General features: G+C 45.7%; 1 protein-coding gene across 2 annotated transcripts in view; it reads left to right on the top strand.

Moving 5' to 3' along the window:
• tmem258 (transmembrane protein 258) overlaps nucleotides 1-25,970 on the top strand; it is a 30,444-nt gene extending 4,474 nt beyond the window's left edge. The window contains exons 2-4 of one of the 2 annotated variants that reach the window (XM_072466070.1): nucleotides 9,114-9,223; nucleotides 15,120-15,271; nucleotides 23,969-25,970. In XM_072466070.1, coding sequence (XP_072322171.1) covers nucleotides 9,114-9,223; nucleotides 15,120-15,246 — 237 coding nt within the window. In that variant the 3' untranslated portion in view covers nucleotides 15,247-15,271; nucleotides 23,969-25,970. Of the gene's footprint in view, nucleotides 1-9,113; nucleotides 9,224-15,119; nucleotides 15,272-18,815; nucleotides 18,977-23,968 lie in introns of those variants that run through there. The other variant, XM_072466069.1, reaches the window with a different exon arrangement.
• The last annotated feature ends 575 nt before the right edge of the window (nucleotides 25,971-26,545 follow it).

Below are 26,545 nucleotides of genomic sequence, written 5' to 3'. Positions count from 1 at the left end.
GCGCCTTCCCCTAGGTCATTGATAAAAATGACAAACAGCAACGGCCCCAGAACAGATCCTTGTGGTACTCCACTTGTGACTGAACTCCATTCTGAACATTTCCTAGGAGTTTCTGGGAGTAATTGAGGACACAGTACAGAGGTTCATCCCAAAGAAAAGAAAGGTTATCAGAGGGGGGATTAGGCAGCCATGGCTGACAAAAGAAGTTAGGGAATGCATCAAAGCAAATGAGAAAGCCGATAATGTGGCAAAGAGTAGTGGGAAGTCAGAAGATTGGGAAGGGTACAAAATAAAACAGGGTAACAAAGAGAGAAATAAGGAAAGAGAGGATCAAATATGAAGGTAGGCTAGCCAGTAACATTAGGAATGATAGTAAAAGTTGCTTTAAATACATTAAAAACAAACGGGAGGCAAAAGTAGACATTGGGCCGCTCTAAAATGACGCTGGTAATCTAGTGATGGGAGACGAGGAATAGCTGAGGAACTAAATAAGTACTTTGCGTCAGTCTTCACAGTAGAAGACATGAGTAATATCCCAACAATTCAGGAGAGTCAGGGGGCAGAGTTGAATATGGTAGCCATCTCAAAGGAGAAAGTGCGAGAGAAACTAAGATGTCTAAAAATGGATAAATCTCCGGGCCCAGATGGGCTACATCCTAGAGTTCTAAAGGAGATAGCTGAAGAAATAGTGGAGGCGTTAGTTATGATCTTTCAAAAGTCACTGGAGTCGGGGAAAGTCCCAGAGGATTGGAAAATCGCTGTTGTAACCCCCTTGTTCAAGAAGGGAACAAGGAAAAAGATGGAAAATTATAGGCCAAATTAGCCTAACCTCGGTTAGTGGCAAGATTCTAGAATCCATTGTTAAGGATGAGATTTCTAAATTCTTGGAAGTGCAGGGTCGGATTAGGACAAGTCAGCATGGATTTAGTATGGGGAGGTCGTGCCTGACACACCTGTTAGAGTTCTTTGAAGAGATAACAAATAGGTTAGACCAAGGAGAGCCAATGGATGTTATCTATCTCTTCCAAAAGGCCTTTGATAAGGTGCCTCACGGGAGACTGCTGAGTAAAATAAGGGCCCATGGTATTCGAGGCAAGGTACTAACATGGATTGACGATCGGCTGTCAGGCAGAAGGCAGAGAGTTGGGATAAAAGGTTCTTTTTCGGAATGGCAACCAGTGACGAGTGGTGTCCTGCAGGGTTCAGTGTTGGGGCCACAGCTGTTCTCTTTATATATTAACGATCTAGATGACGGGACTGGGGGCATTCTGGCTAAGTTTGCCGATGATACAAAGATAGGCGAATGGGCAGGTAGTATGGAGGAGGTGGTGAGGCTGCAGAAAGATTTAGACAGTTTAGGAGAGTGGTCCAAGAAATGGCTGATGAAATTCAACGTGGGCAAGTGCGAGGTCTTGCACTTTGGAAAAAAGAATAGAAGCATGGACTATTTTCTAAACGGTGACAAAATTCATAATGCTGAAGTGCAAAGGGACTTGGGAGTCCTAGTCCAGGATTCTCCAAAGGTAAACTTGCAGGTTGAGTCCGTAATTAAGAAAGCAAATGCAATGTTGTCATTTATCTCAAGAGGCTTGGAATGTAAAAGCAAGGATGTACTTCTGAAGCTTTATAAAGCATTAGCTAGGCCCCATTTAGAATATTGTGAGCAATTTTGGGCCCCACACCTCAGGAAGGACACTGGAGCGGGTCCAGCGGAGATTCACACGGATGATCCCAGGAATGGTAGGCCTAACATACGATGAACGTCTGAGGTACCTGGGATTATATTCATTGGAGTTTAGGAGGTTGAGGGGAGATCTAATAGAAACTTACAAGATAATGAATGGCTTAGATAGGGTGGATGTAGGGAAGTTGTTTCCATTAGCAGGGGAGACTAGGACCCGGGGGCACAGCCTTAGAATAAAACAACTTTAGAATGAGGAGAAATTTCTTCAGCCAGAGAGTGGTGGGTCTGTGGAATTCATTGCCACAGAGGGCGGTGGATGCCGGGACGTTGAGTGTCTTTAAGACAGAAGTTGATAAAATCTTGATTTCTCGAGGAATTAAGGGCTATGGAGAGAGAGCGGGTAAATGGAGTTGAAATCAGCCATGATTGAATGGTGGAGTGTACTCGATGGGCCGAATGGCCTTACTTCCGCTCCTATGTCTTATGGTCTTAACTCTCTTCTGTTTTGAAGCCTAGTTAGTGTGAAATGTTTTATTCCGATTGGTCTTTTTAGAGAAGGACCTTCCTACAATGCTGCGTTGTGTCAACCTAATATTTTTATTGAAGTGCTTATGGTGATGATGTCAGGCATAAAATCTCCTGAAGTATCAAAGACCCTCTGCAGTTGGGTAGTCTCATCACTTCAGCTTTGTTACCCTTCATTGCCCATGTTAAGGGTTTAATTTTTGGTTCGATATGTTACCTTTTTGCTTTGTTTTCACCATTGCCTATCAGTGGATGGAGACTAACTGAGCCCAGGTCTTTATAGCTGCCACAGAATAGCCCATCCACACTTACAATACAGTTCTTTGGGTCTCCTTTTGTTTACATTCCCAAAAAAGTTGACATAGAACATTACAGCGCAGTGCAGGCCCTTCGGCCCTCAATGTTGCGCCGACCTGTGAAACCACTCTAAGGCCCATCTACACTATTCCCTTATCGTCCATATGTCTATCCAATGACCATTTGAATGCCCTTAGTGTTGGCGAGTCCACTACTGTTGCAGGCAGGGCATTCCACGCCCTCACTACTCTCTGAGTAAAGAACCTACCTCTGACATCTGTCTTATATCTATCTCCCCTCAATTTAAAGCTATATCCCCTCAAAGAACAAAGAAATGTACAGCACAGGAACAGGCCCTTCGGCCCTCCAAGCCCGTGCCGACCATACTGCCCGACTAAACTACAATCATCTACACTTCCTGGGTCCGTATCCTTCTATTCCCATCCTATTCATATATTTGTCAAGATGCCCCTTAAATGTCCCTATTGTCCCTGCTTCCACTACCTCCTCCGGTAGCGAGTTCCAGGCACCCACTACCCTCTGCGTAAAAAACTTGCCTCGTACATCTACTCTAAACCTTGCCCCTCTCACCTTAAACCTATGCCCCCTAGTACTTGACCCCTCTACCCTGGGGAAAAGCCTCTGACTATCCACTCTGTCTATGCCCCTCATAATTTTGTATACCTCTATCAGGTCGCCCCTCAACCTCCTTGTGTGCTGGACATAACCATCCGAGGAAAAAGGCTCTCACTGTCCACCCTATCCAATCCTCTGATCATCCTGTATGCCTCAATTAAGTCACCTCTTAACCTTCTCTCTAATGAAAACAGCCTCAAGTCCCTCAGCCTTTCCTCATAAGATCTTCCCTCCATACCAGGCAACATTCTGGTAAATCTCCTCTGCACCCTTTCCAATGTTTCCACATCCTTCCTATAATGCGGCGACCAGAATTGCACGCAATACTCCAAATGCGGCTGCACCAGAGTTTTGTACAGCTGCAACATGACCTCATGGCTCCGAAACTCAATCCCTCTACCAATAAAAGCTAACACACCGTACGCCTTCTTAACAACCCTCTCAACCTGGGTGGCAACTTTCAGGGATCTATGTACATGGACACCGAGATCTCTCTGCTCATCCACACTGCCAAGAATCTTACCATTAGCCCAGTACTCTGTCTTCCTGTTATTCCTTCCAAAATGAATCCCCTCACACTTTTCAGCATTAAACTCCATTTGCCACCTCTCAGCCCAGCGCTGCAGCTTACCTATGTCCCTCTGTAACTTGTAACATCCTTCCGCACTGGCCACAACTCCACAGACTTTAGTGTCATCTGCAAATTTACTCACCCATCCTTCTACGCCCTCCTCCAGGTCATTTATAAAAATGACAAACAGCAGTGGCCCCAAAACAGAACTTTGTGGTACATCACTAGTAACTGGACTCCAGTCTGAACATTTCCCATCAATCACCACCCTTTGTCTTCTTCCAGCTAGCCAATTTCTGATCCAAACTGCTAAATCACCCTGAATCCCTTGCCTCCGTATTTTCTGCCTACCGTGGGGAACCTTATCAAACGCTTTACTGAAATCCATATACACCACATCAACTGCTTTACCCTCATCCACCTGTTTGGTCACCTTCTCAAAGAACTCAATAAGGTTTGTGAGGCACGACCTACCCTTCACAAAACCGTGTTGACTATCTCTAATCAAATTATTCCTTTCCAGATGATTATACATCCTATCTCTTGTAAACCTTTCCAAGACTTTGCCAACAACAGAAGTAAGGCTCACTGGTCTATAGTTACCGGGGTTGTCTCTACTCCCCTTCTTGAACAAGGGGACAACATTTGCTATCCTCCAGTCTTCTGGCACTATTCCTGTAGACCAAGATGACTTAAAGATCAAAGCCAGAGGCTCAGCAATCTCCTCCCTTGCTTCCCAGAGAATCCTAGGATAAATGCCATCCGGCCCAGGGGACTTATCTATTTTCACACTTTCCAGAATTGCTAACACCTCCTCCTTATGAACCTCAAGCCCTTCTAGTCTAGTAGCCTGAATCTCAGTATTCTCCTCGACAACGTTGCCTTTTTCCTGTGTGAATACTGACGAAAGATATTTATTTAGCACCTCTCCTATCTCCTTGGACTCCACGCACAACTTCCCACTACTGTCCTTGACTGGCCCTACTCTTACCCTAGTCATTCTTTTATTCCTGACATATCTATAGAAAGCTTTAGGGTTATCCTTGATCCTACCTGCCAAAGACTTCTTATGTCCCCTCCTGGCTTTTCTTAGCTCTCTCTTTAGGTCCTTCCTGGCTAACTTGTAACTCTCAAGCGCCCTAACTGAACCTTCATGTCTCATCTTTACATAAGCCGCCTCCTTCCTCTTGACAAGTGTTTTGACTGTTTTAGTAAACCACGGTTCCCTCGCTCGACCACTTCCTCCCTGCCTGACAGGTACATACTTATCAAGGACACGCAGTAGCTGTTCCTTGAACAAGCTCCACATTTCCATTGTGCCCATCCCCTGCAGTTTTCCTCTCCATCCGATGCATCCGAAGTCTTGCCTCATCGCATCATAATTGCCTTTCCCCCAGATATAACTCTTGGCCTGCGGTATATACCTATCCCTTTCCATCACTAAAGTAAACGTAATCGAATTGTGGTCACCATCACCAAAGTGCTCACCTACCTCCAAATCTAACACCTGTCCTGGTTCATTACCCAGTACCAAATCCAACATGGCCTCGCCTCTCGTTGGCCTATCTACATACTGTGTCAGGAAACCCTCCTGCACACATTGGACAAAAACGGACCCATCTAAAGTACTCGAACTATAGCGTTTCCAGTCAATATTTGGAAAGTTAAGTCCCCCATAACAACTGCCCTGTTGCTTTGCTCCTATCCAGAATCATCTTTGCAATCCTTTCCTCTACATCTCTGGAACTTTTCAGAGGCCTATAGAAAACCCCTAACAGGGTGACCTCCCCTTTCCTATTTCAAACCTCAGCCCATACTACCTCAGTAGACAAGTCCTCTTCAAACTTCCTTTCTGCCACCGTAAATCTGTCCTTGACTAACAATGCCACCCCTTCCCCTCTTTTACCACCTTCCCTGAGCTTACTGAAATAACTAAACACCGGCACCTGCAACAATCATTCCTGTCCCTGCTCTATCCATGTCTCCGAAATGGCCACAACATCGAAGTCCCAGGTACCAACCCATGCTGCAAGTTCACCCACCTTATTCCGGATGCTCCTGGCATTGCACCAGGCTTTGTGATTCTTGAAGTTGGGAGAAAGATTCAGCTGGGCTATATGTTCCTGAAGCATTTTACTTGAAGTAGATGTCTGCCAAATCAGTGGGAGGCACTAATGGAAGAGATGCAGAGAGAGATAAAAGCATAGCAGTGAAATTAGGAAAGCAAAGAGGACAAGAAAAATAATTGAGAAGTAAAATCAAGGAAAACCATTTATTAAATCTAAATGCATAAATGGCACGATGGTGACGAAAGAAAGAGTAGTTGAGGACCATTGGGTAATCTCTGTAGGTGGAGCATGTTAGTTTTTGAGGTCTGTTTTCACAAAAGAGAGGGGTGATAAGAGAGATTGCAATCAGGAAGGAGGAGTATGAAATATTAGATAAGGTGTTTAACATCTTTGAAAGTGGAGAAAGGTGGGGTGATGGAAGGTCGTGGATCTTTTGTCGTCCATTTGATTTTTATGGGATTTTGATGACAGACTGGTCACAAAGTAAAAGTCCATTTGAATGATGGCAAAGTGGATCAAAATTGGCTATTGGTAGTGACTGATGGGTGATTTTGTGACTGGAAGGATTCCAGTGAAGTTCTGCAGGGCTCAGAAAGAGGTGCCTTGCTTTCTGTGGTATGTATCAATGATCTGGACTTGCATGTAGGGGTATGATGAAGTCTGATGATGCATCAGACAATTATAAAATTGGCCTTTTGGTTGTTAATGAAGAAGAAAGCTTTGGACTGCAGGAAAATATCACTGGACTAATCAAGTGGATGGAACAGTGACAAATGGAGTTCAATTTGGATAAGTGTAAGGTAATATATTTGGCAAAAGCTAGCGATGCAGTGGGACTACACAAGTGGTAGGATATTGGAAAATGTGCAAGAACCGAGGGACCTCGCTGCCTGATGGGGTGGTATAAGAAAGGAACTCATAACATTTAAAAAGTAGTTGGAGATGCACTTGAAGTGTCCTACAAGGCTACGGACCAAGTGCTTGAAAGTTGGATTGGACTGGATAGCTGCTATTGCAGTGGGCCAATTGGCACCCTTCCCCTTCTGTGCTGTAAATTTCTATGATTCTTATTCACTCACCCCTGATGTGCACATGGATACCAGCTGCGGATAGTATTGGCTATGGTAATGATGCTTACCACAGACCTGTCTTCTTGAGTCTTGCTGCCTTATCTGATAGATGAAGAGTAGCAACTTGGACAAGCTAGAGTCACGGATCCTTGTCGGTTGTGGTAAGGCTTAAACAAAACGGGCTACAAAGGAAACTGGCATAGAATACCGGCAGCAGCGCACCCCTCCCCAATGAACTCAATGCATTCTATTTCGAGCAGGAAACCATCAAACCGTTGTCAACTGCCCAAGCAGCCTTGGATACACCCATACTTAGCATCACAGCTTCCAAAGTCAGATCGGCCTTCTTGAAAGTGAACCCTTGGAAAGCAACGAGTCCTGACAGAGTCCCTGGTCGTGCACTGGCGGGTGTGTTTGCAGACATCTTCAACTTCTTCCTACTCCGTTGCGAGGTTCCCACCTGCCTCAAGAAGACCGCCATCATACCGGTGCCAAAGAGGAGCCAGGCAACGTGCCTCAACCACTACTGTCCGGTGGCCTTGACATCTGCCATTATGCAGTGCTTCGAGAGGTTGGTCATGAGACACATCAATTCCATATTCCCAGAATGCCTTGGTCCACAGCAGACGCCACCTCCCTGGCCCTACATTCATCCCTAGAGCATCTCGAAAACAAGGACTCCCATGTCAGACTCTTATTCATTGATTACAGCTCTGCCTTCAACACCATAATCCCAGACAAGCTCATAGCAAAACTCCAAAACCTAGGACTTGGCTCCTCCCTCTGCAAATTGATCCTCGACTTCCTGACCCACTGACCAGAATCAGAAAGGATACACAACAACACTGCCTCCACCATGTCCTCAATACTGGGGCCCTGCATGCTGGGGGATACCTGGCCCCTTACTGTACTCCCTATACACTCACGACTGTGTGGCAAAATTTGGCTCCATCTACAAGTTTGCTGATGACATGATTGTAGTGGCTTGAATCTTGAACAACTGAGTCAGAGTACAGGAGGGAGATAGAAAACCTGGTGGCATGGTGTAACGACATTAATCTCTCCCTTAATGTCAGCTACACTAAGGAGCTGGTCATTGACTTCAGGAAGCGAAGTATTGTACACACCCCTGTCAGCACCAATGGTGAAAGCTTCAAATTCCTAGGTGTGCGCGGTGTGCGCATCACCAACAATCTGTCCTTGTGCACCCACGTCGACGCTACGACCAAGAAAACAACAGCACCTATACTTCCTCAGGAAACTAAGGAAATTCAGCATGTCCACATTGACTCTTACCAATTTTTACAGATGCACCATAGAAAGCATCCCATCTGGCAACTGCTTGGCCCAAGACCATAAGAAACTACAGAGAGTCCTGAACACAGCCCAGTCCATCACGCAAAGCAACCTCCGATCCATTGACTCTTGTCAACACCTCCCTCTGCCTCGGGAAAGAGGGCAACATAATCAAAGACCCCTCCCACCCGGCTTACTCATTCTTCCAACTTCCATCGGGCATGAGATACAAAGGTTTGCGAACATGCACTAACAGCTTCTTTCCAACATCACAACTGGCTCAGTACAATCATTGGACAAAATTGAATGCTCATGTGACCCTACAAAGGACCAAAGGACGAATAAGATAAAGTCATGAGGACATAACAGGACGATGCACACCCTCTCATGCCACACAAGGCGACCATCAGAGGTCAGGATAAATTCTCTCAGCCAGGTCGGGTGCACCCCAATTCCAGAATTTTAGGGGCTGGTTTAGCACAGGGCTAAATAGCTGGCTTTTAAGGCAGGCCAGCAGTGCGGTTCAATTCCCGTACCAGCCTCCCTGAACAGGCGCCGGAATGTGGCGACTAGGGGCTTTTCACAGTAACTTCATTTGAAGCCTACGTGACAATAAGCGATTTTCATTTTCATTTCCTACTGTTACCAGATTCCTAAATGACCCTCTTATGGACTGATCTGATCTCGTCACATATCTTCTCTACCGAGTAGTACCACACTCCGTAAGCCTCACCCGATGCCAGTGTCTATGTATTTACATTGTGTATGTATGTTTTTTTTCATGAATGGAGCGATATGCCTGGACTGTATGCAGAACAATACTTTTCACTGTACCTCTGCACACGTGACAAATCAAATCCAAGGTGCATAACGATTAAGGCATGTGTGGGACAATACATGCAGTGTGAGTGTTGGGTGTATCACTGCTGTGGTGGATTAATTGCATGCGTGTTTTTGTTTTTCAGGAGCTGGAGGCTATGACCAGATATACAAGCCCAGTCAATCCTGCTGTCTTTCCGCACTTGACAGTGGTTCTCCTTGCAATTGGCATGTTCTTCACCGCATGGTTCTTTGTGTATCCTTTTCAGACTCTTGACAGGTTAATGAATTATATCGATGATCTAGTGGGTTAGCACATTTACCGTTAACTCCTAGAATTGAGGTTCAATTCTAACCGGGAGCAATGGGCAAAAGATTCTCCTTTGGTTGAAATGAGTTTAGTGTACTTTCAACCTAGTTATTTTGTTGAGTAACAATTCGTTGGCACAAGTTTTCACTCAGATTCGAAGGGCAGCTCGTGTTAAACCAATAGAAAATGGTAAATTTTAGTTCAGGTGCATTTTTGGGTTATTGTAAGGTCTTTATTTTTTTAAGTATATTTACTGTAAGGATTTTACATTTTAGAAATTGATACAATAAAGTTACAAAGTAATACCATACATAAGAAGTGAAGAAACAGCTTAACATTGGATTGGATTGGATTTGTCTATTGTCACGTGTACCAAGGTACAGTGAAAAGTATTTTTCTGCGAGCGGCTCAACAGATCATTAAGTACATGAAAGAAAAGAAAATACATAATCGGGCAACACGGTACACAATGTAACTAGATAACACCGGCAATGGGTGAAGCATACGGGGGTGTTGTGTTAATCAGGTCAGTCCATAAGAGGGTCGTTTAGGAGTCTGGTAACAGCGGGGAAGAAGCTGTTTTTGAGTCTGTTTGTGCGTGTTCTCAGACTTTTGTATCTCCTGCCGATGGAAGAAGTTGGAAGAGTGAGTAAGCTGGGTGGGAGGGGTCTTTGATTATGTTGCCTGCTTTCCCCAGGCAGCGGGAGGTGAAGTGCTTATGTAAAGATGAGACATGAAGGTTCAGTTAGGGCGCTCGAGAGTTGCAAGTTAGCTAGGAAGGACCTAAAGAGAGCTAAGAAGAGCCAGGAGGGGACATGAGAAGTCTTTGGCAGGTAGGATCAAGGATAACCCTAAAGCTTTCTATAGATATGTCAGGAATAAACGAATGACTAGGGTAAGAGTAGGGCCAGTCAAGGACAGTAGTGGGAAGTTGTGCTTGGAGTCCGAGGAGATTGGAGAGGTGCTAAATGAATATTTTTCGTCAGTATTCACACAGGAAAAAGACAATGTTGTCGAGGAGAATACTGAGATTCAGACTACTAGACTAGAAGGGCTTGAGGTTCATAAGGGGGAGGTGTTAGCAATTCTGGAAAGTGTGAAAATAGATAAGTCCCCTGGGCCGGATGGGATTTATCCTAGGATTCTCTGGGAAGCTAGGGAGGAGATTGCCGAGCCTTTGGTTTTGATCTTTAAGTCATCTTTGTCTATTTACCGTTAACTCCTAGAATTGAGGTTCAATAGTGCCAGAAGACTGGAGGAGAGCAAATGTTGTCCCCTAGTTCAAGAAGGGGAGTAGAGACAACCCCAGTAACTATAGACCAGTGAGCCTTATTTCTGTTGTGGGCAAAATCTTGGAAAGGTTTATAAGAGATAGGATGTATAATCATCTAGAAAGGAATAATTTGATTAGAGATAGTCAACACGGTTTTGTGAAGGGTAGGTCGTGCAACACAAATGTTATTGAGTTCTTTGAGAAGGTGACCAAACAGGTGGATGAGGGTAAAGCAGTTGATGTGGTGTATATGGATTTCAGTAAAGCGTTTGATAAGGTTCCCCACGGTAGGCTACTGCAGAAAATATGGAGGCATGGGATTCAGGATGATTTAGCAGTTTGGATCAGAAATTGGCTAGCTGGAAGAAGACAAAGGGTGGTGATTGATGGGAAATGTTCAGACTGGAGTCCAGTTACTAGTGATGTACCACAAAGTTCTGTTTTGGGGCCACTGCTGTTTGTCATTTTTATAAATGACCTGGAGGAGGGCGTAGAAGGATGGGTGAGTAAATTTGCAGATGACACTAAAGTCTGTGGAGTTGTGGCCAGTGCGGAAGGATGTTACAAGTTACAGAGGGACATAGGTAAGCTGCAGCGCTGGGCTGAGAGGTGGCAAATGGAGTTTAATGCTGAAAAGTGTGAGGGGATTCATTTTGGAAGGAATAACAGGAAGACAGAGTACTGGGCTAATGGTAAGATTCTTGGCAGTGTGGATGAGCAGAGAGATCTCGGTGTCCATGTACATAGATCCCTGAAAGTTGCCACCCAGGTTGAGAGGGTTGTTAAGAAGGCGTACGGTGTGTTAGCTTTTATTGGTAGAGGGATTGAGTTTCGGAGCCATGAGGTCATGTTGCAGCTGTACAAAACTCTGGTGCAGCCGCATTTGGAGTATTGCGTGCAATTCTGGTCGCCGCATTATAGGAAGGATGTGGAAACATTGGAAAGGGTGAAGAGGAGATTTACCAGAATGTTGCCTGGTATGGAGGGAAGATCTTATGAGGAAAGGCTGAGGGACTTGAGGCTGTTTTCATTAGAGAGAAGGTTAAGAGGTGACTTAATTGAGGCATACAGGATGATCAGAGGATTGGATAGGGTGGACAGTGAGAGCCTTTTTCCTCGGATGGTTATGTCCAGCACGAGGGGACATAGCTTTAAATTGAGGGGAGATAGATATAAGACAGATGTCAGAGGTAGGTTCTTTACTCAGAGTAGTGAGGGCGTGGAATGCCCTGCCTGCAACAGTAGTGGACTCGCCAACACTAAGGGCATTCAAATGGTCATTGGATAGACATATGGACGATAAGGGAATAGTGTAGATGGGCTTTAGAGTGGTTTCACAGGTCGGTGCAACATCGAGGGCCGAAGGTCCTGTACTGCGCTGTAATGTTCTAAGTTCTTGGATGGAGTGGTGAAGATGGATGGAGTGGTGAAGATGGATGGAGTCAATGAATGGGAGGCAGGTTCGTGTGATGGACTGGGCTGTGTTCACAACTCTCTGAAGTTTCTTGCGGTCTTGGGCCGAGCAGTTGCCATACCGGCTGTGATGCAGCCAGATAGGATGCTTTCTACAGTGGAACTGTAAAAGTTGGTATGAATTAATGAGGACATGCCAAATTTCCTTCGTTTCCTGAGGAAGTATAGGTGCTATTGGGCTTTTTTGGTGGTAGCGTCGATGTGGGTGGACCAGGATAGATGTGTACCCTTAGGAATTTGAAACATACATGAGCACATAGTGGAAAAGGAGAACTACATCACAACTGGCTCAGTACAATCATTGGACAAAATTGAATGCTCCTGTGACCCTACAAAGGACCGAAGGACGAACAGGATAAAGTCATGAGGACATAACAGAACGATGCACACCCTCTCATGACGATGCACACCCTCTCATGCCACACAAGGCTACCATCAGAGGTCAGGATAAATTCTCACAGCCAGATCGGGGGGACCCCAATTCCAGAAGCTCCATAGACCCCAGTAACCCAACGTAACCATCTCTTTCAGATATCAGACCCAATTGCACCCATGCAGATGCCAGAGCAGAACCAATATCAATCATGCAGTTCCAAAATCATGAAGACAGGACTGGCGGCAACGAGTCTACAAGTTACTCTCAGACCCAAAGTCTCTCATAGGAAAGGCAAGACCAGAGCTACTAGAGCCAATCCTCTGGATAATAAGAGCTCAGGATCCAACCCTGGTCCTGATTCAATACAGCAGTCGTGAAGTATCCAACCAAAAGGGAATAGGCCACACAACCGACAAGCAGACAACTCACCCCCAAGGGGAACAATAGGATAACCTTGACACACACAACTTTAGTAAGGATGATCATTCTTGTCCCATCTCTCTCTCTCTCTCTCTCTCTTCCACCCTCCCTCCCTCTCTCTCCCCCATCTAGGGCACCCTGGGCGGGAGAACTGGCTCCCACCCGGCACCAAGGGACCCATCCCACCAATCGGGGCCCATCCAGGAAAAAAGCCAGTACCATTGCAAAAAAAGAAACACTGTGGACCCTCTCCTTAACAGCCAGAACACCAATACTCTCAACGTACACCAGACTAAACTTCACATTCAAAAAGCTCAGGAAAAATGAGAAGTGAGAGACCCAGCAGAAGACTCCACCTTCGGGATCCCCCAGAAGGAAGAAAGAGTAAGAACCATCAGAACTAATCACTTGGTTAACAGGGAATCAGTAGCCAACCATCTCCATGCACCCGGGAGTCAGACGCACCCTCCTCCCACGCGCATACACACAAGTGCCCTCCCAATTCTTTGAGACAAATACCAGCCACGGCACCAGGCTTGGCCGAGCTCAGCACCATCCATAACAAAACTAAGAAAGTTATATCCCAGGACCTAAAACCTACATCCCACTGAGCTTGCATCTACTCAACCCCATCTCGGGCAATATACCACTCCCACAGGGAGGGAAAGGATTAAAGAACAATCGCTCTTAATGCTAGACAGGAGGGGACCCCTGTCTGCATGAACAACAACCGTCAGGACCTCCCCTCCTCAAACTGGGCATCCTGGGAGGGAGGGCTAGTCCTCCGATACCCGAGTCCCCACCCACTCCCTCCAGGCCAGACCAGGACCAGCACAATGTTCGTCCAGATTTTAAAAAACCCAGGGAGAGGACATCCAGCCAGCTCACCGTAATCACCGTCATACACGGGGCTGCCACCCTCCCCAATCCTCCGCCTCGATTACTAATCCCACTTCAGTCTGCTCTAATGTCAGACAAGACACTCTGGTTATTTCAATAGTACTGAAAACAGCTAAAGCGAGCGACCCGTACAAAGAGAAAAGATAAACTTGACCCAAAGGAAAAGTCGGAGAGAACCCAGTCCTCACCAGGATAACAAGATGTCTGTCCAGGTTGTTGAAGGATAAAAGCTTGGATTGTTAAATTCAAATCAAATGTGGGTGACCTACATTGGCTCCTGGTAAAGTCACACCTTGATTTTAAAATGTTAACCCTGTTTTCAGCTCCCTCTATTGCCTTCCCTACCCAATACCCCTCTTCGTTGGCCATGCTTTTGACCATTTTCTATCAATTTTATGTGACTCTAATGAAGCACTTTGGGACATATCATGTTCATGGTGCGATAGAAATATGAGCTTTTAGAATTGTTTAATGCTAAAGGGAGAATTATTCCATTCCTCTGCAATAGCCTCTCACATTATCAATGATCAATTTAATTTCACTGTTGCAGATAGTCAGAACTATTTTTAAAGGACTTTGAAATATTCAGTAACCAGATTTGAAAGTATTGTAAATATGAAATGGCTCCATGAGCAAATGTGTCACCAATACTACTGAGTCATACAGAGCAGGAAGATTCCTAATTTAACTCTGCTCAGAACAGTGAGACTACAACGTTTGGCCTCTGGATTATGGGCTACTAAAGGGTGTGGAGGTACGGAGTCGGCATTTCCATGTGTGGAAGTACTCGAGTAGGCTTTGGATGAGAATAGGATCAGTCTTTGACACTGTTGTGTTACATAGCTGAATATCTTGGCCACGCTACCTTAGTTCACATGAAGAATCGTGTGTGGTAACACAGGATGAGCAATGACCCAGGGATTCATGGTTCAGTCTGAAATTGTATCTTCAGGAGAAATGGAGGCAATTGGAGAAGCAAAAATTCATGTGAAGCTTTGGGGATTTGATTTGTAGGATGCCTGCATGTCTTTGTGCATATTTGTGAGATGCATCTTTTGCCTGTAAATTTTGGCGTGCACTTTTTTGAAAGTTTTCTTTAGTTATTGACTTTGGGAAGAAGTCATGGAATCACAAGCAGATCTCATCTTCAGAGAAACCTCTCCAGTTACACACACGATGCGCTTTGTGACCTTAAAGACACAGGCCAGGTTGCTGCTCTATCCTTCGCATCTGAATAATACATTGTATTGCATGGTATAATTCTCATGTCCATATAAAGCATCATATCCAGGAGATTTTCTCATGCGTACAATGCTAGCTCCTCATGGTGTGTGGTACTTCCATCAGAGCCTGAGCTGCAGAAACTAAATCCAACTAGTTTTCCTGAACTGTTTTATTAGATACGAGGTAACTTCTACCAAATACACACGGGATATCTACAAAGAGTTACTGATTTCCCTAGTAGCTTCTCTTTTTATGGGATTTGGAGTACTTTTCCTCCTCTTGTGGGTTGGAATCTACGTATGAGGGCAGCTGGGAGTGTGCAGGAAAGGTAAGGAGCAGTTTCTATTTTCTTTTAAGAGTACTGAATCCTCAGTAGGTTATCTTTCAGGTAGTAGTGTAACACACTGACAAATTTCATTTCTCCAAACACATGAGTGTCCTCGTTTCTCACTTGGTATATTAGCCTCATGTCCAGTATTAAGGCCCAAGTGTTCCTTTTTTGATGCCACTCCACAATGTTCCTCTGTTCTGAAGGTGCTACAGTTTGCGATCTCAAATGTTAGGGTGCAGACTCGTTGGTTCTGGGTGCCCTCTGGTACTTTGCACGGTTGTGTGATCCTAAAGGTTAAGAAGAGAATATTTGACACTGAAGAGCATCAGAGCTGAATTATCTGATGTCCACAAATACACACTTTCCAACAAGGTCTCTGGATAGTGGTGGAGGATGGGAACCCAGAGCGATTACTCAGACTAATTGCATTTCCCCTAACCAAGATCAGCCAACTGGCAATCATATGCCACATTGTTCCCATCTCTTATAAGTAGCAGGAAAGCAAGTTGTTTTTTACTGCTTGGATCACTGAAAATGGAATTTCACAGCAGATATATTAATTCTATTTTGAAAGCTCTGTGGTGTTTCTAAATGTACTTAATTTTTTCTTCACTAAATGTATCTCTTGTTTTTTTTTCAAAAAATATACTTTATTCATAAAATCTACCATAAACATTACAGAACATTTCGAATTGTCTTGACTACATTTCCATCAGAGTACATTTCCATCAATGAAGGCAAGCATGCCGTATGCCGCCTTACTTCATTGGCCGGGACATTGAGTATAAGAATTGGCAAGTCATGTTGCAGCTGTATAGAACCTTAGTTAGGCCACACTTGGAGTATAGTGTTCAATTCTGGGCGCCACACTACCAGAAGGATGTGGAGGCTTTAGAGAGGGTGCAGAAGAGATTTACCAAAATGTTGCCTGGTATGGAGGACATTAGCTATGAGGAGCGGTTGAATAAACTCGGTTTGTTCTCACTGGAACGACGGAGATTGAGGGGCGACCTGATAGAGGTCTACAAAATTATGAGGGGCATAGACAGAGTGGATAGTCAGAGGCTTTTCCCCAGGGTAGAGGGGTCAATTACTAGGGGGCATAGGTTTAAGGTGCGAGGGGCAAGGTTTAGAGGAGATGTACGAGGCAAGTTTTTTTTACACAGAGGGTAGTGGGTACCTGGAATTCGCTACCGGAGGAGGTAGTGGAAGCAGGGACGATAGTGACATTTAAGGGGCATCTTGACACATACATGAATAGGATGGGAATAGAGGGATACGGACCCAGGAAGTGTAGAAGATTGTAGTTTAGTCGGGCAGCATGGTCGGCAATGGCTTGGAGGGCCGAAGGGCCTGTTCCTGTGCTGTACTTTTCTTTGTTCTTGTTCTTTGTTCTAGTTACACAATCCCTTGACCTTCCATTCAATTTTGATAACCTTACACACACAACGTTCTTTATGTTACAATTCCTTCTTAAACATTTCCATTGTCATGTTTCTTTTGTACATTGGAGTGTTAATGACCCAGACCGAGGGGGGTTTACACTGTTACCCGCCCCTCGGTGTACATTTGCTGGTAAAACCTTACACAGTGGTCTTTCCCCATTGCGCCTTGGCGGCAGCTGCCCCAAGCTTGAGTGCGTCCCTCAGCACGTAGTCCTGTACCTTGGAATGTGCCAGTCTGCAACACTCGGTCGAGGACAGTTCTTTGCACTGGAAGATCAGCAAGTTCCGGGCAGACCAAAGAGCATCTTTCACCAAGTTGATGACCTTCCAGCAGCTGTTGATGTTTGTTTCGGTGTGTGTCCCTGGAAACAGTCCGTGGAGCACAGAGTCCTGTGTCACAAAGCTGCTCGGGATGGACCTTGACAAATACCACTGCATCTCTCCAGACCTTCTTTGCAAAGGCACATTCCACAAGGAGGTGGGTGACCGTCTCATTTCCCCAACAGCCACTCCGAGAGCAGCGTGCAACGGTGCTGAGCCTTCGGGTGTACATGAAGAATCTGACAGGGAGGACCCTTATCTCTTGTGCCAGCTCTTTAAGGCTGTTGTCAGTCACTGTGTCCCGAAGGGTGTCGATGAGCAGCTAGGTAGAAGTGATCAGCTACAATCCACATTCACAATAGCAGGCTTGATGGGGATAGCAGTCTTGAAGGGTTATTCAGTGCCACTTCGTATTGCCAGTTATATCGTCAGACTGGCCAAGACCAGTGCTCGAGTTAGTTGATTTCTCATTGGGTAGCAGGGAGTGCTGTAATTGTCCTCAGTGCCCCAAGTTATAGGAGCAGGAGTAGGCCATTCAGCTTGCTTCACCATTCAATATGATCATGGGTCATCATTTACTTCAATGTCTTTTTCTCCCACACTATCCCCATATCCCTTTGTCATTGGTATTTAGAATCTGTCAGTCTCTGCTTTGAACATTCAGCTTTCACAGCCCTCTGTGATTGAAGATTCACCACCCTTTGAATAAAAGCATTTCTCCACATCTCGCCGCCTAAGTGGCTTCTCCCTTATTTTGAAATTGTCCCCTGGTTCTAGACTCTCCAGCCACAGAGGAACCATCTTACCTGCATCTACCTGTCTATCCCTTTAATGATTTTGTAGGTTTCAATGGGATCACCTCCTTCTTCGAATATCTGTGGAATATAGGCCGTTTCCCCAATTTCTCTTCATAAGATAGTCCTACCATCCTGGGAATAAGTCTGGTGAACATTTTGTTGCACTCAATCTATGGCAATAATATCCTTCCTGAGGTAAGGGGACTAGAACTGTGCTCCGTACTCCAGGTGCAGTCTAACCAGGATTCTAACAAGACTAGGGATTTGAACAAATAACACATCGGATCACCGGTGAAGACAAGTGCACATTCAGCTGTGATGTCTTTTGCTGTCAGATGTTGGCTCACAGCACTGGTTTTCCCATTGAAAAATGGCTGCATAATGCATACCGAGGAACTGCCGCCATCTTTGAGACTGTGCTGCAGTGCAAATCAAACACTTTTAGAATAAATGACAGAACGGTCGCACAGTTGCTTCACAGCTCCAGGGTCCCAGGTTCGATTCCGGGCTTGGGTCACTCTCTGTGCAGAGTCTCCACGTTCTCCCAGTGTCTGCGTGGATTTCCTCCGGGTGCTCCGGTTTCCTCCCACAGTCCAAAGATGTGCAGGTTAGGTGGATCGGCCATGCTAAATTGCCCTTGGTGTCCAAAAAGGTTAGTTGGGGTTACTGGGTTAGAAGAGTGGGCTTAAATGGGATGCTCTTTCCAAGAGCCGATGCAGACTCGGGCTGAATGGCCTCCTTCTTCACTATAAATTCTATGATTCTATGAAATGGGGAGAAAATTGGAGTGGGAAAGAGGCATATCTGATTCTAAGTGTATTACTGGTTCTGACAAAAGTTTTTAAAAAAAATACATCTTGAGAAAATGCTGTAGTGAGCAAACTCAATGAATTGTTACGTTTGTCTACATTAAAGGCATCATTTAAGTACAAGTAACAGTTGTTCATTTTTAACTTGCCTGTTTTCTCCCCTGTATAGAAATATGAGGGACCATTTCATCAGGAGGTGCTGTTTCCACACCACTGTAATCTCAATATCACCAGCTCTTCGAGAAGCAGCACCTCTTCAAGAGACACTGAGTAGCACGTGGACTTTGTACAGAATATGTTCTTATAAAAACAAAAGATGAAAAACTTTGACATTTTTGTTTGATATTTATTTTGAAATGTTTCCTCCTGCTCTGCTTGCTTTCTGATATCTGTTAGCTCCTCTTCCAGGAACTAAGGCTTCATCTGCACTTTCAGTCGGAGATAAAAATACCATAACATTATTTTGAAGAAGAGCAGGAGCATTTTCACTGGTGTCCTAACCAAATTTTATTCCTCAACCAATTTTTAAAATTTAGAGTACCCAATTATTGTTTTTCCAATTTAGCGTGGCCAATCCACGTAACATGCACATCTTTGGGTTGTGGGGGTGAAACGCAGACATGGGGAGAATGTGCAAACTCCACACTCAGTGACCCAGGGCCGGGATTCGAATCCAGGTCCTCAGTGCTGCAGTCCCAGTGCTAACCACTGTGCCACATGTCACCCCCAACCAACATCACTAAAGACACATTTTAAAATCATTATATAATCTTTATTGTCACAAGTAGGCTGACATTAGCACTGCAATGAAGTTACTGTGAAAAGCTCCTAGTCGCCACATTCCAGCGTCTGTTTGGGTACACGGGAGAATTCAATGTCCAAATTACCTAATAGCACGTCTTTCAGGACTTGTGGGAGGAAATCGGAGCAACCGGAGGAAACCCACGCAGACACGGAGAACGTGCAGACTCCGCACAGTGACCCAAGCCGTGAATCTAACCTGGGACCCTGGCGTTGTGAAGCAACAATGCTAACCACTGTGCTACCGTGCTGCCCATATTGCAGTCTGTGGAATCTTGCTGTGTGGCTAACATGTTTCATTTGGAGTGGGTGGTCCATCATCCTGAGGCCTCCAGCATCTCCGATGCCAGTCTTTAACCAATTCAGTTAATTCCAGGTGATATCAAGAAAGTGGCTAACGACACAATGCATCACAGCTATTGTACTGAAGACTTGTACCCCAGAACCCGTTTCCTTCCTGGTCAGTCAGTTCCAGTACAGCTACAACCTGGGCATCCAGATGACTGGAAAAATGCTGAGATATAGCCTCACCACAAAAAGCAAGAGAAATCTGATTTGGTCAATTGCTGTCCCATCAGTCTGTTCTCAATCATCAACAAAGTAATGGAAGCTGTTGTTGTTGACTTGTAAAGGAGTGTTAACTCAGTGGTCATCTGCTTACTAATACAAAATAGTTGGGTTCTATCGGGGCCAATCAGCTCCATGCAGTGTTAAGAGGCTTGGTCGAAAGGGCTGAATGCTGGGGGTGAGGGTGGCTGCCTTTGACAGGCAGTGTTGATTCAATGTGACATCAAGGAGCCTTAGCCAAATTGGAGCCTAATGGGAGCATGGGGGAGTCATACCTAACAATAAAGAAAATGTTTGTGGTTGTTGGAGGACAATTATCTCAGCCTCAGAACATCACTGCAAGAGTTTCTCAGAACCATTTTCAGCTGTTTCATCAATTATCTTTCCTCCAGTCACAAGGTCAGAAGTCTGGCTGTTTGCTAAAAGTACCATTTATTTCAGTATATCAGTTGCAGTTTGAGTCTGTATGCAGGAAGAGTTCAGGCTAGGGCTCATAAGTGACAAATAACATTTGTGCCACACAAGTGCTAGGCATTGGCGAATACACCATCTCATCTTGACATTCAGTAGTATTACTGTTGCTGACTATTGTACCAACAACGTCCAAATTCCTCCATACACCTTTACCTGAAGCAACTGGAATGGCCTCATAAATACTGTGGCTACAAGAGCAGGTCAGCGGTTCGGAATTATGCAGTGAGTAACTAACTTCCTGACCGCCTAAAGCTTCTTATATCTACAAGGCATAAGTCACTCACCACTGGCCTGGATGAGTATAGCTTTGACATTTTTAAAACCTCAACACTACAAAACAAAGCAACTTGCTTGATTGGCACCCTATCCACTACCTTAAACATTCACTTCTTCCACCACTGTCACACAGTGGCAGCAGTGTGTACTATTTACAAAATGCACTGCACCAACAGCACGTTCCAAACTCACGACATTCCACCTAGAAGAGCAAGAGTATAGAAACACCTCAGCTGCAAGTGATAAACCACCCTGACTTGGGAATTATATCGCTGTTGCTGGGTCAAGAACCTGATATTCCCTTCCTAAGAACACTGGGTGTACCTATACCAAGTGGTTCAAGAAGGTGACTTGCCATCACCTTCCCAAGGATATTTAGGGGTGGGTAATAAAGACTGACCATGCCAAAGATGTTCACATCCCATGAAAGAATTTTTAAAAACACAGCTAACTGCAGTTCAAAGTGTTATGATGGCTGTGGGGTGACCTGAGGTTGTGAAAGATGTTTAAAAATGCACCTTCTATGAAATGACAGACACACTGTACCCATGTACTGTCGCATTAAGAGTAGGGGGTGAATGTCCCAGGTGGCTTTGGGTGGTAATACTCTACATTTTAACCATTATGTATCTCGCATAACACTGGAAAAGTGCATCTTTGTTCGTAGATGCCCAATTAAAAGGCTGAGATTCCTAGAATAGGGCCATATCAAAGTTAAAGGTGGGGTAAAAGTTAAGTGCGTCAGTTTAGCTCTTAAACATCAACTTGCAGGAAAATAGTGCTTTTAACGTACAAAAGTGTTCCAAGCAAGCTTCACAGATGCTAAAGCCAAAGCAGGAGTTATTAGCATAGGTTAGAACTGATGACCAAAAGTTTGATCAAGGTTAAATTTTAAGGAAAGTGAGGGTGGTAGAGATTCAGGGAGAGAATTCCAGAACGTAGAATTTGAGGTGGTGCACAAAAGTTCCTGAGGTTTGATAGGGCTGCATGAGGTTACTGAGAGAGGGCGAGATTCTCCGACCCGCCCGCTGGGTCGGAGAATCGCCGGGGGCTGGCGTGAATCCCGCCCCCGCCGGTTGCCGAAGTCTCCGGCACCGGATATTCGGCGGGGGCGGGAATCGCGGCGCGCCGGTTGGCGGGCCCCCCCCCCCCCCGCTTGATTCTCCGGCCTGGACGGGCCGAAGTCCCGCCGCTAAAATGCCTGTCCCGCCGGCGTAAATTAAACCACCTACCTTACCGGCGGGACAAGGCGGCGCGGGCGGGCTCCGGGGTCCTGGGGGGGGCACGGGGCGATCTGGCCCTGGGGAGTGCCCCCATGGTGGCCTGGCCCGCGATCGGGGCCCACCGATCCGCGGGCGGGCCTGTGCCGTGGGGGCACTCTTTCCCTTCCGCCTCCGCCACGGTCTCCACAATGGCGGAGGCAGAAGACACTCCCTCCAATGCGCATGTGCGGGAATGCCGTCAGCGGCCGCTGACGCTCCTGCGCATGCGCCGCCTGGAGATGTCATTTCCGCGCCAGCTGGCGGGGCACCAAAGGCCTTTTCTGCCAGCTGGCGGGGCGGGAATTCGTCCGGCGGCGACCTAGCCCCTTAAGGTTGGGGCTCGGCCCCCAATGATGCGGAGGACTCCGCACCTTTGGGGCGGCGCGATGCCCGTCTGATTTGCGCCGTTTTGGGCGCCAGTCGGCGGACATCGCGCCGTTTCCGGAGAATTTCGCCCAAGAATTGGAGAGGTAATTTAAGGCAATGTACCGCTAGAGTGAGAATTTTAAATTGGAGCAGAAACCAATGTAGGTTAGCAAGGTGTATGATGGGCGAGCCAGACATTATGGGATGGAATGTGGATAGTAAGTGTTTTGAATGAGCTGAAGTTGGTGGTGAATGGGAAACCAGTCAGGAGAGCTTTGAAATAGGGGGGAGGTAATAAGGTTTGGATGAGTGTATCAGCATCAGGAAAGATGGGTGATATTATGTGGTGAAGGTAGGCAGTCTTTGATAGAAAATCAGGAACAGCTGAATAGGATGCTGAGGTTGCAAATACTCATGTTCAACCTGTGCCATTTTGGGAGGGTGATGGAATTGGTGACTCGGGTGAGATGTTTGGGACCAAAGATAATGGCTCAGCTTTTCCCAATGCTTAACTTAAGTTGCAACTTATCCAATACTAGACATATGGGGCGAAACTCTCCGGAAACGGCACGATGTCCGCCGACTGGCGCCCAAAACGGCACCAATCAGACGGGCATCGCGCCGCCCCAAAGGTGCAGAATGCTCCGCATCTTTGGGGGCCGAGCCCCAACATTGAGGGGCTAGGCCGACGCCGGAAGAATTTCCGCCCCGCCAGCTGGCGGAAACGGCCTTTGTTGCCCCGCCAGATGGCACGGAAATGACATCTCTGGGCGGCGCATGCGCGGGAGCGTCAGCGGCCGCTGACAGTTTCCCACGCATGCGCAGTGGAGGGAGTCTCTTCCGCCTCCGCCATGGTGGAGATAGTGGCGGAGGCGGAAGGGAAAGAGTGCCCCACGGCACAGGCCCGCCCGCGGATCGGTGGGCCCCGATCGCGGGCCAGGCCACCGTGGGGGCACCCCCCAGGGTCAGATCGCCCCGCGCCCCCCCCCCCCCAGGACCCTGGCGCCCGCCCGCGCCGCCTTGTCACGCCGGTGAGGTAGGTGATTTAATTTATGCCGGCGGGACAGGCAATTTATCGGCGGGACTTCGGCCAAACCGGGCCGGAGAATCGAGCGGGGTGGCCCGCCAACCGGCGCGGCGCGATTCTCGCCCCCGCCGAATATCCGGTGCCAGGATTCACGCCAGCCCCCGGTGATTCTCCGACCCGGCGGGGGGTCGGAGAATGTCGCCCATGATCTCAGACCAGGCCCCAAGAGTGGCTAGGATACTGGGCCAAAACCCCAATATTTGAGTTTATTTTGTAAGACTGCAGAAAGAATGATTTGCTCCAGGAGGATTGCACAAAGAATTAGGGATTTGGGATTTTTAAAACAAAACTTTATTATCAACGCAATATTAAATTCTTTGTCACATCCAAAAATAGCTTACAATTACCCCTTAAACAATAATACTCAATACAGTAAATACAATACCCTTAATTACTATCTCTTTTCCCAATTAAACAATATGAAAGAAAAAATATACAGCTTTCTATCCATTCCACATCCCAAGTAACAATGTAATTTTTGATTTCCAGAACCGATTTGACGCTTGTTAAAAACCCTGCAGACTCTGGCTGGATGTCTTCAAAAAGCTCTTTCAACTGGTTCGTTTCAGCTTCCTCTTTGTCCTCAATTCTGTAGTGGTACTGCTTTAACTATCCTACTGGGATCAAAATATTTTACTTGTGGCCTAAAAGTTTAGCCAGATCAGTACTCAACTCAAAAAAGCTTTCTCAAAATGTCTGAATACCTTAAAGCTCCACCCAGCAATGACGTTATCTCCTCAAGCTGAAAACAATTTAACTCTCCAGGCTGAAAACACAGGGAGCTGGATTCTCCGCACCCCGACGCCGGAATCGCGGCCGGGGCGGAGAATCCATTTTGGCACACAAAATCGGGATCGGTGCCGGTTCCCTGATTCTCCGGGCCCCAAAAAGTGGCATACTCTGCGCCGTATGTCACCTATTGCAGCCATTGCTGGAGGCCCGCCCTGCCATTCTCCACCCCCGACCGGCCGAAGTCCCAACGGCGTGGACCTAATATGTTCCTGCCGCGGCCGCCCTGGTCGGGGGCGGGCCGATCAGGGGCACTATGTCCAGGGTCCAGCTCCGCATGTGCGGCCTCCGACCCGGAAGTGCAGGGGCCTGTATCTGCAGCAAAAGCTGCTAGACTTACTCTGGTTCCCTGCTAACCCCCTGCAGGGCTAGGAATATGCGGCCTTTTCACGTCAGTTGTTCTGGTGTGAAAGTTCGCAATTTTTATGATGGTGTGGGGACATAGTCCTAAAAACCGAGAATCCAGCCCAAGGACTCCCCTTGGTCAACATTGCATTAGCCCAGGTTGAAAACACATTACTCTGGTCAATTTCACCTCTGGTTCTCAAAAGCTTTCTGGTCTTGTAGAACAAGATTCTTTTTAAAATCATGACTACTGCAATCAAACACACTCTAACCCAGGTTGTTAACCCTTAAATTGCCAAATGTTTGTAATCCAATATATCTAAAATCCTGCCTTTGTCATACATGGAACAAGTAGTTTGACAACAGGCCGAGGAAGGATAAACATGACAAGAGATGGAACTGGGCTTTGTTAGAAAAGCAGAATGCTAATTCCATACCTGATGACGAGATCACCAAAGGGCAGCACATCGATTAGTAAGAGGGCTGCCCAAGGGAAACCTCTAAAGGAAAACAAATTGAACAGTCACTATGAAGCTGATAAGCAATCACAATTTTGTTAGAAAAGCTGATAATTTGTGATTTTATATTGGTGTCAGTTAGAATTACATAGAATATAAAGCATGCTGTTCAGCTCAACTAGTCTGAGCTGGTGGTTATACTCAACATCAATCTCCTCCCACACCATCTGCCTCATCAAAGCCTTTCAGCACAGCTTTCTATTCCCTTTTCTTTGAGTTGTCAAGTTTTCTTTGAAAATATCAAAGCTATTTCCCTCAACCACTTGCTCTGGCCAGTGAGTTCCACATTCTAACCCCACTCTTGAGTAAAGAAATTAGTCCTATTTCTACATTGCATTTATTGGTAACTATCTTGCATTTCTGGCTCCTAGATTTGGATGGTTCCACAGATGGAAACATTTCAGATTTAATCTGTCCAATCTGTAATTTTAAAGAGTTCTATCAGGTCTTTTTTTAAAAAACCAACCTGTTAAATCTGTAATCTCTTGGTTACTCTACCATCCTTGTAAATCTTCCTTGCACCTTTGCCAGTGGTTCTATGTCCTTTCATCTGGAGTCCAGAACTATACACAGCACTTGAAATGTGGCTTTACCAGGGCCCTAAACAAATTTAACATAACTTCACTACTTTTGAATTCCATATTCCTGTAAATAGATCCCAGTGCTTTAACATTAAATGCTTTGCTGACCTGCAATGTGGCTTTCATGATCTGTTCAGCTATATCCATAAATCCCTCTTCTACCCCGTTTTATTTGCTAAAAATAAGTAATGTTTCTGATTTTCCTCTCAAAGTGCATTCCCTCATAATTATCCACATTAAAGTTTGTTTGACACTTAACTGCCATTCTGAAGGTTTGTTAATGTCTTGTTGTATGTTGCATTCTTTCTCAGTGTTAGTTAAAGAACCATTTTCCTGCAGTATTTCCTGACTTGGTAACTAGAAAAGGGAGCAAGCAGTTTTACAGATGTTTCATTTGTCATCTTTTCAGCTGATTCTGCTGATGCTTGCTGGGCACAGTTCTATAACACTGGTAGCACTAAGACAATTCCAGAGAATGTTGAGCTGATGAAGATTACAGAGGTAGGAGGCATTTGAAGACGAGGATGGAGATTTTGAAACTAACAGTGGAGCAAGGGAGTCAGTGGAAGAAAAATATGATATTTAATGGAGGATAGAATGTGAGCTGCTTAATTCTGGGTGAGTGCGGAATGAAGCTGGGATGGCTATCTACCCCTGTACAATACGGAGATTCTGCAAATAGAAGTCTGAATGGTGCAGAGCATTGCCAAAAATTTGAAAGGTGTCAATTCTCAAACCCAATCAACATCAAGAAATATAAAGATAATAATAATATGCTTTATTGTTAAATGCCAGGTAAAAAAATTATACAAATCAACTTCATAATTAACGTT

This window comes from Scyliorhinus torazame, chromosome 10, assembly GCF_047496885.1.
Source record: "Scyliorhinus torazame isolate Kashiwa2021f chromosome 10, sScyTor2.1, whole genome shotgun sequence".
Classification (NCBI taxonomy): domain Eukaryota; kingdom Metazoa; phylum Chordata; class Chondrichthyes; order Carcharhiniformes; family Scyliorhinidae; genus Scyliorhinus; species Scyliorhinus torazame.
This window is presented reverse-complemented; position numbering and strand designations above follow the sequence as displayed.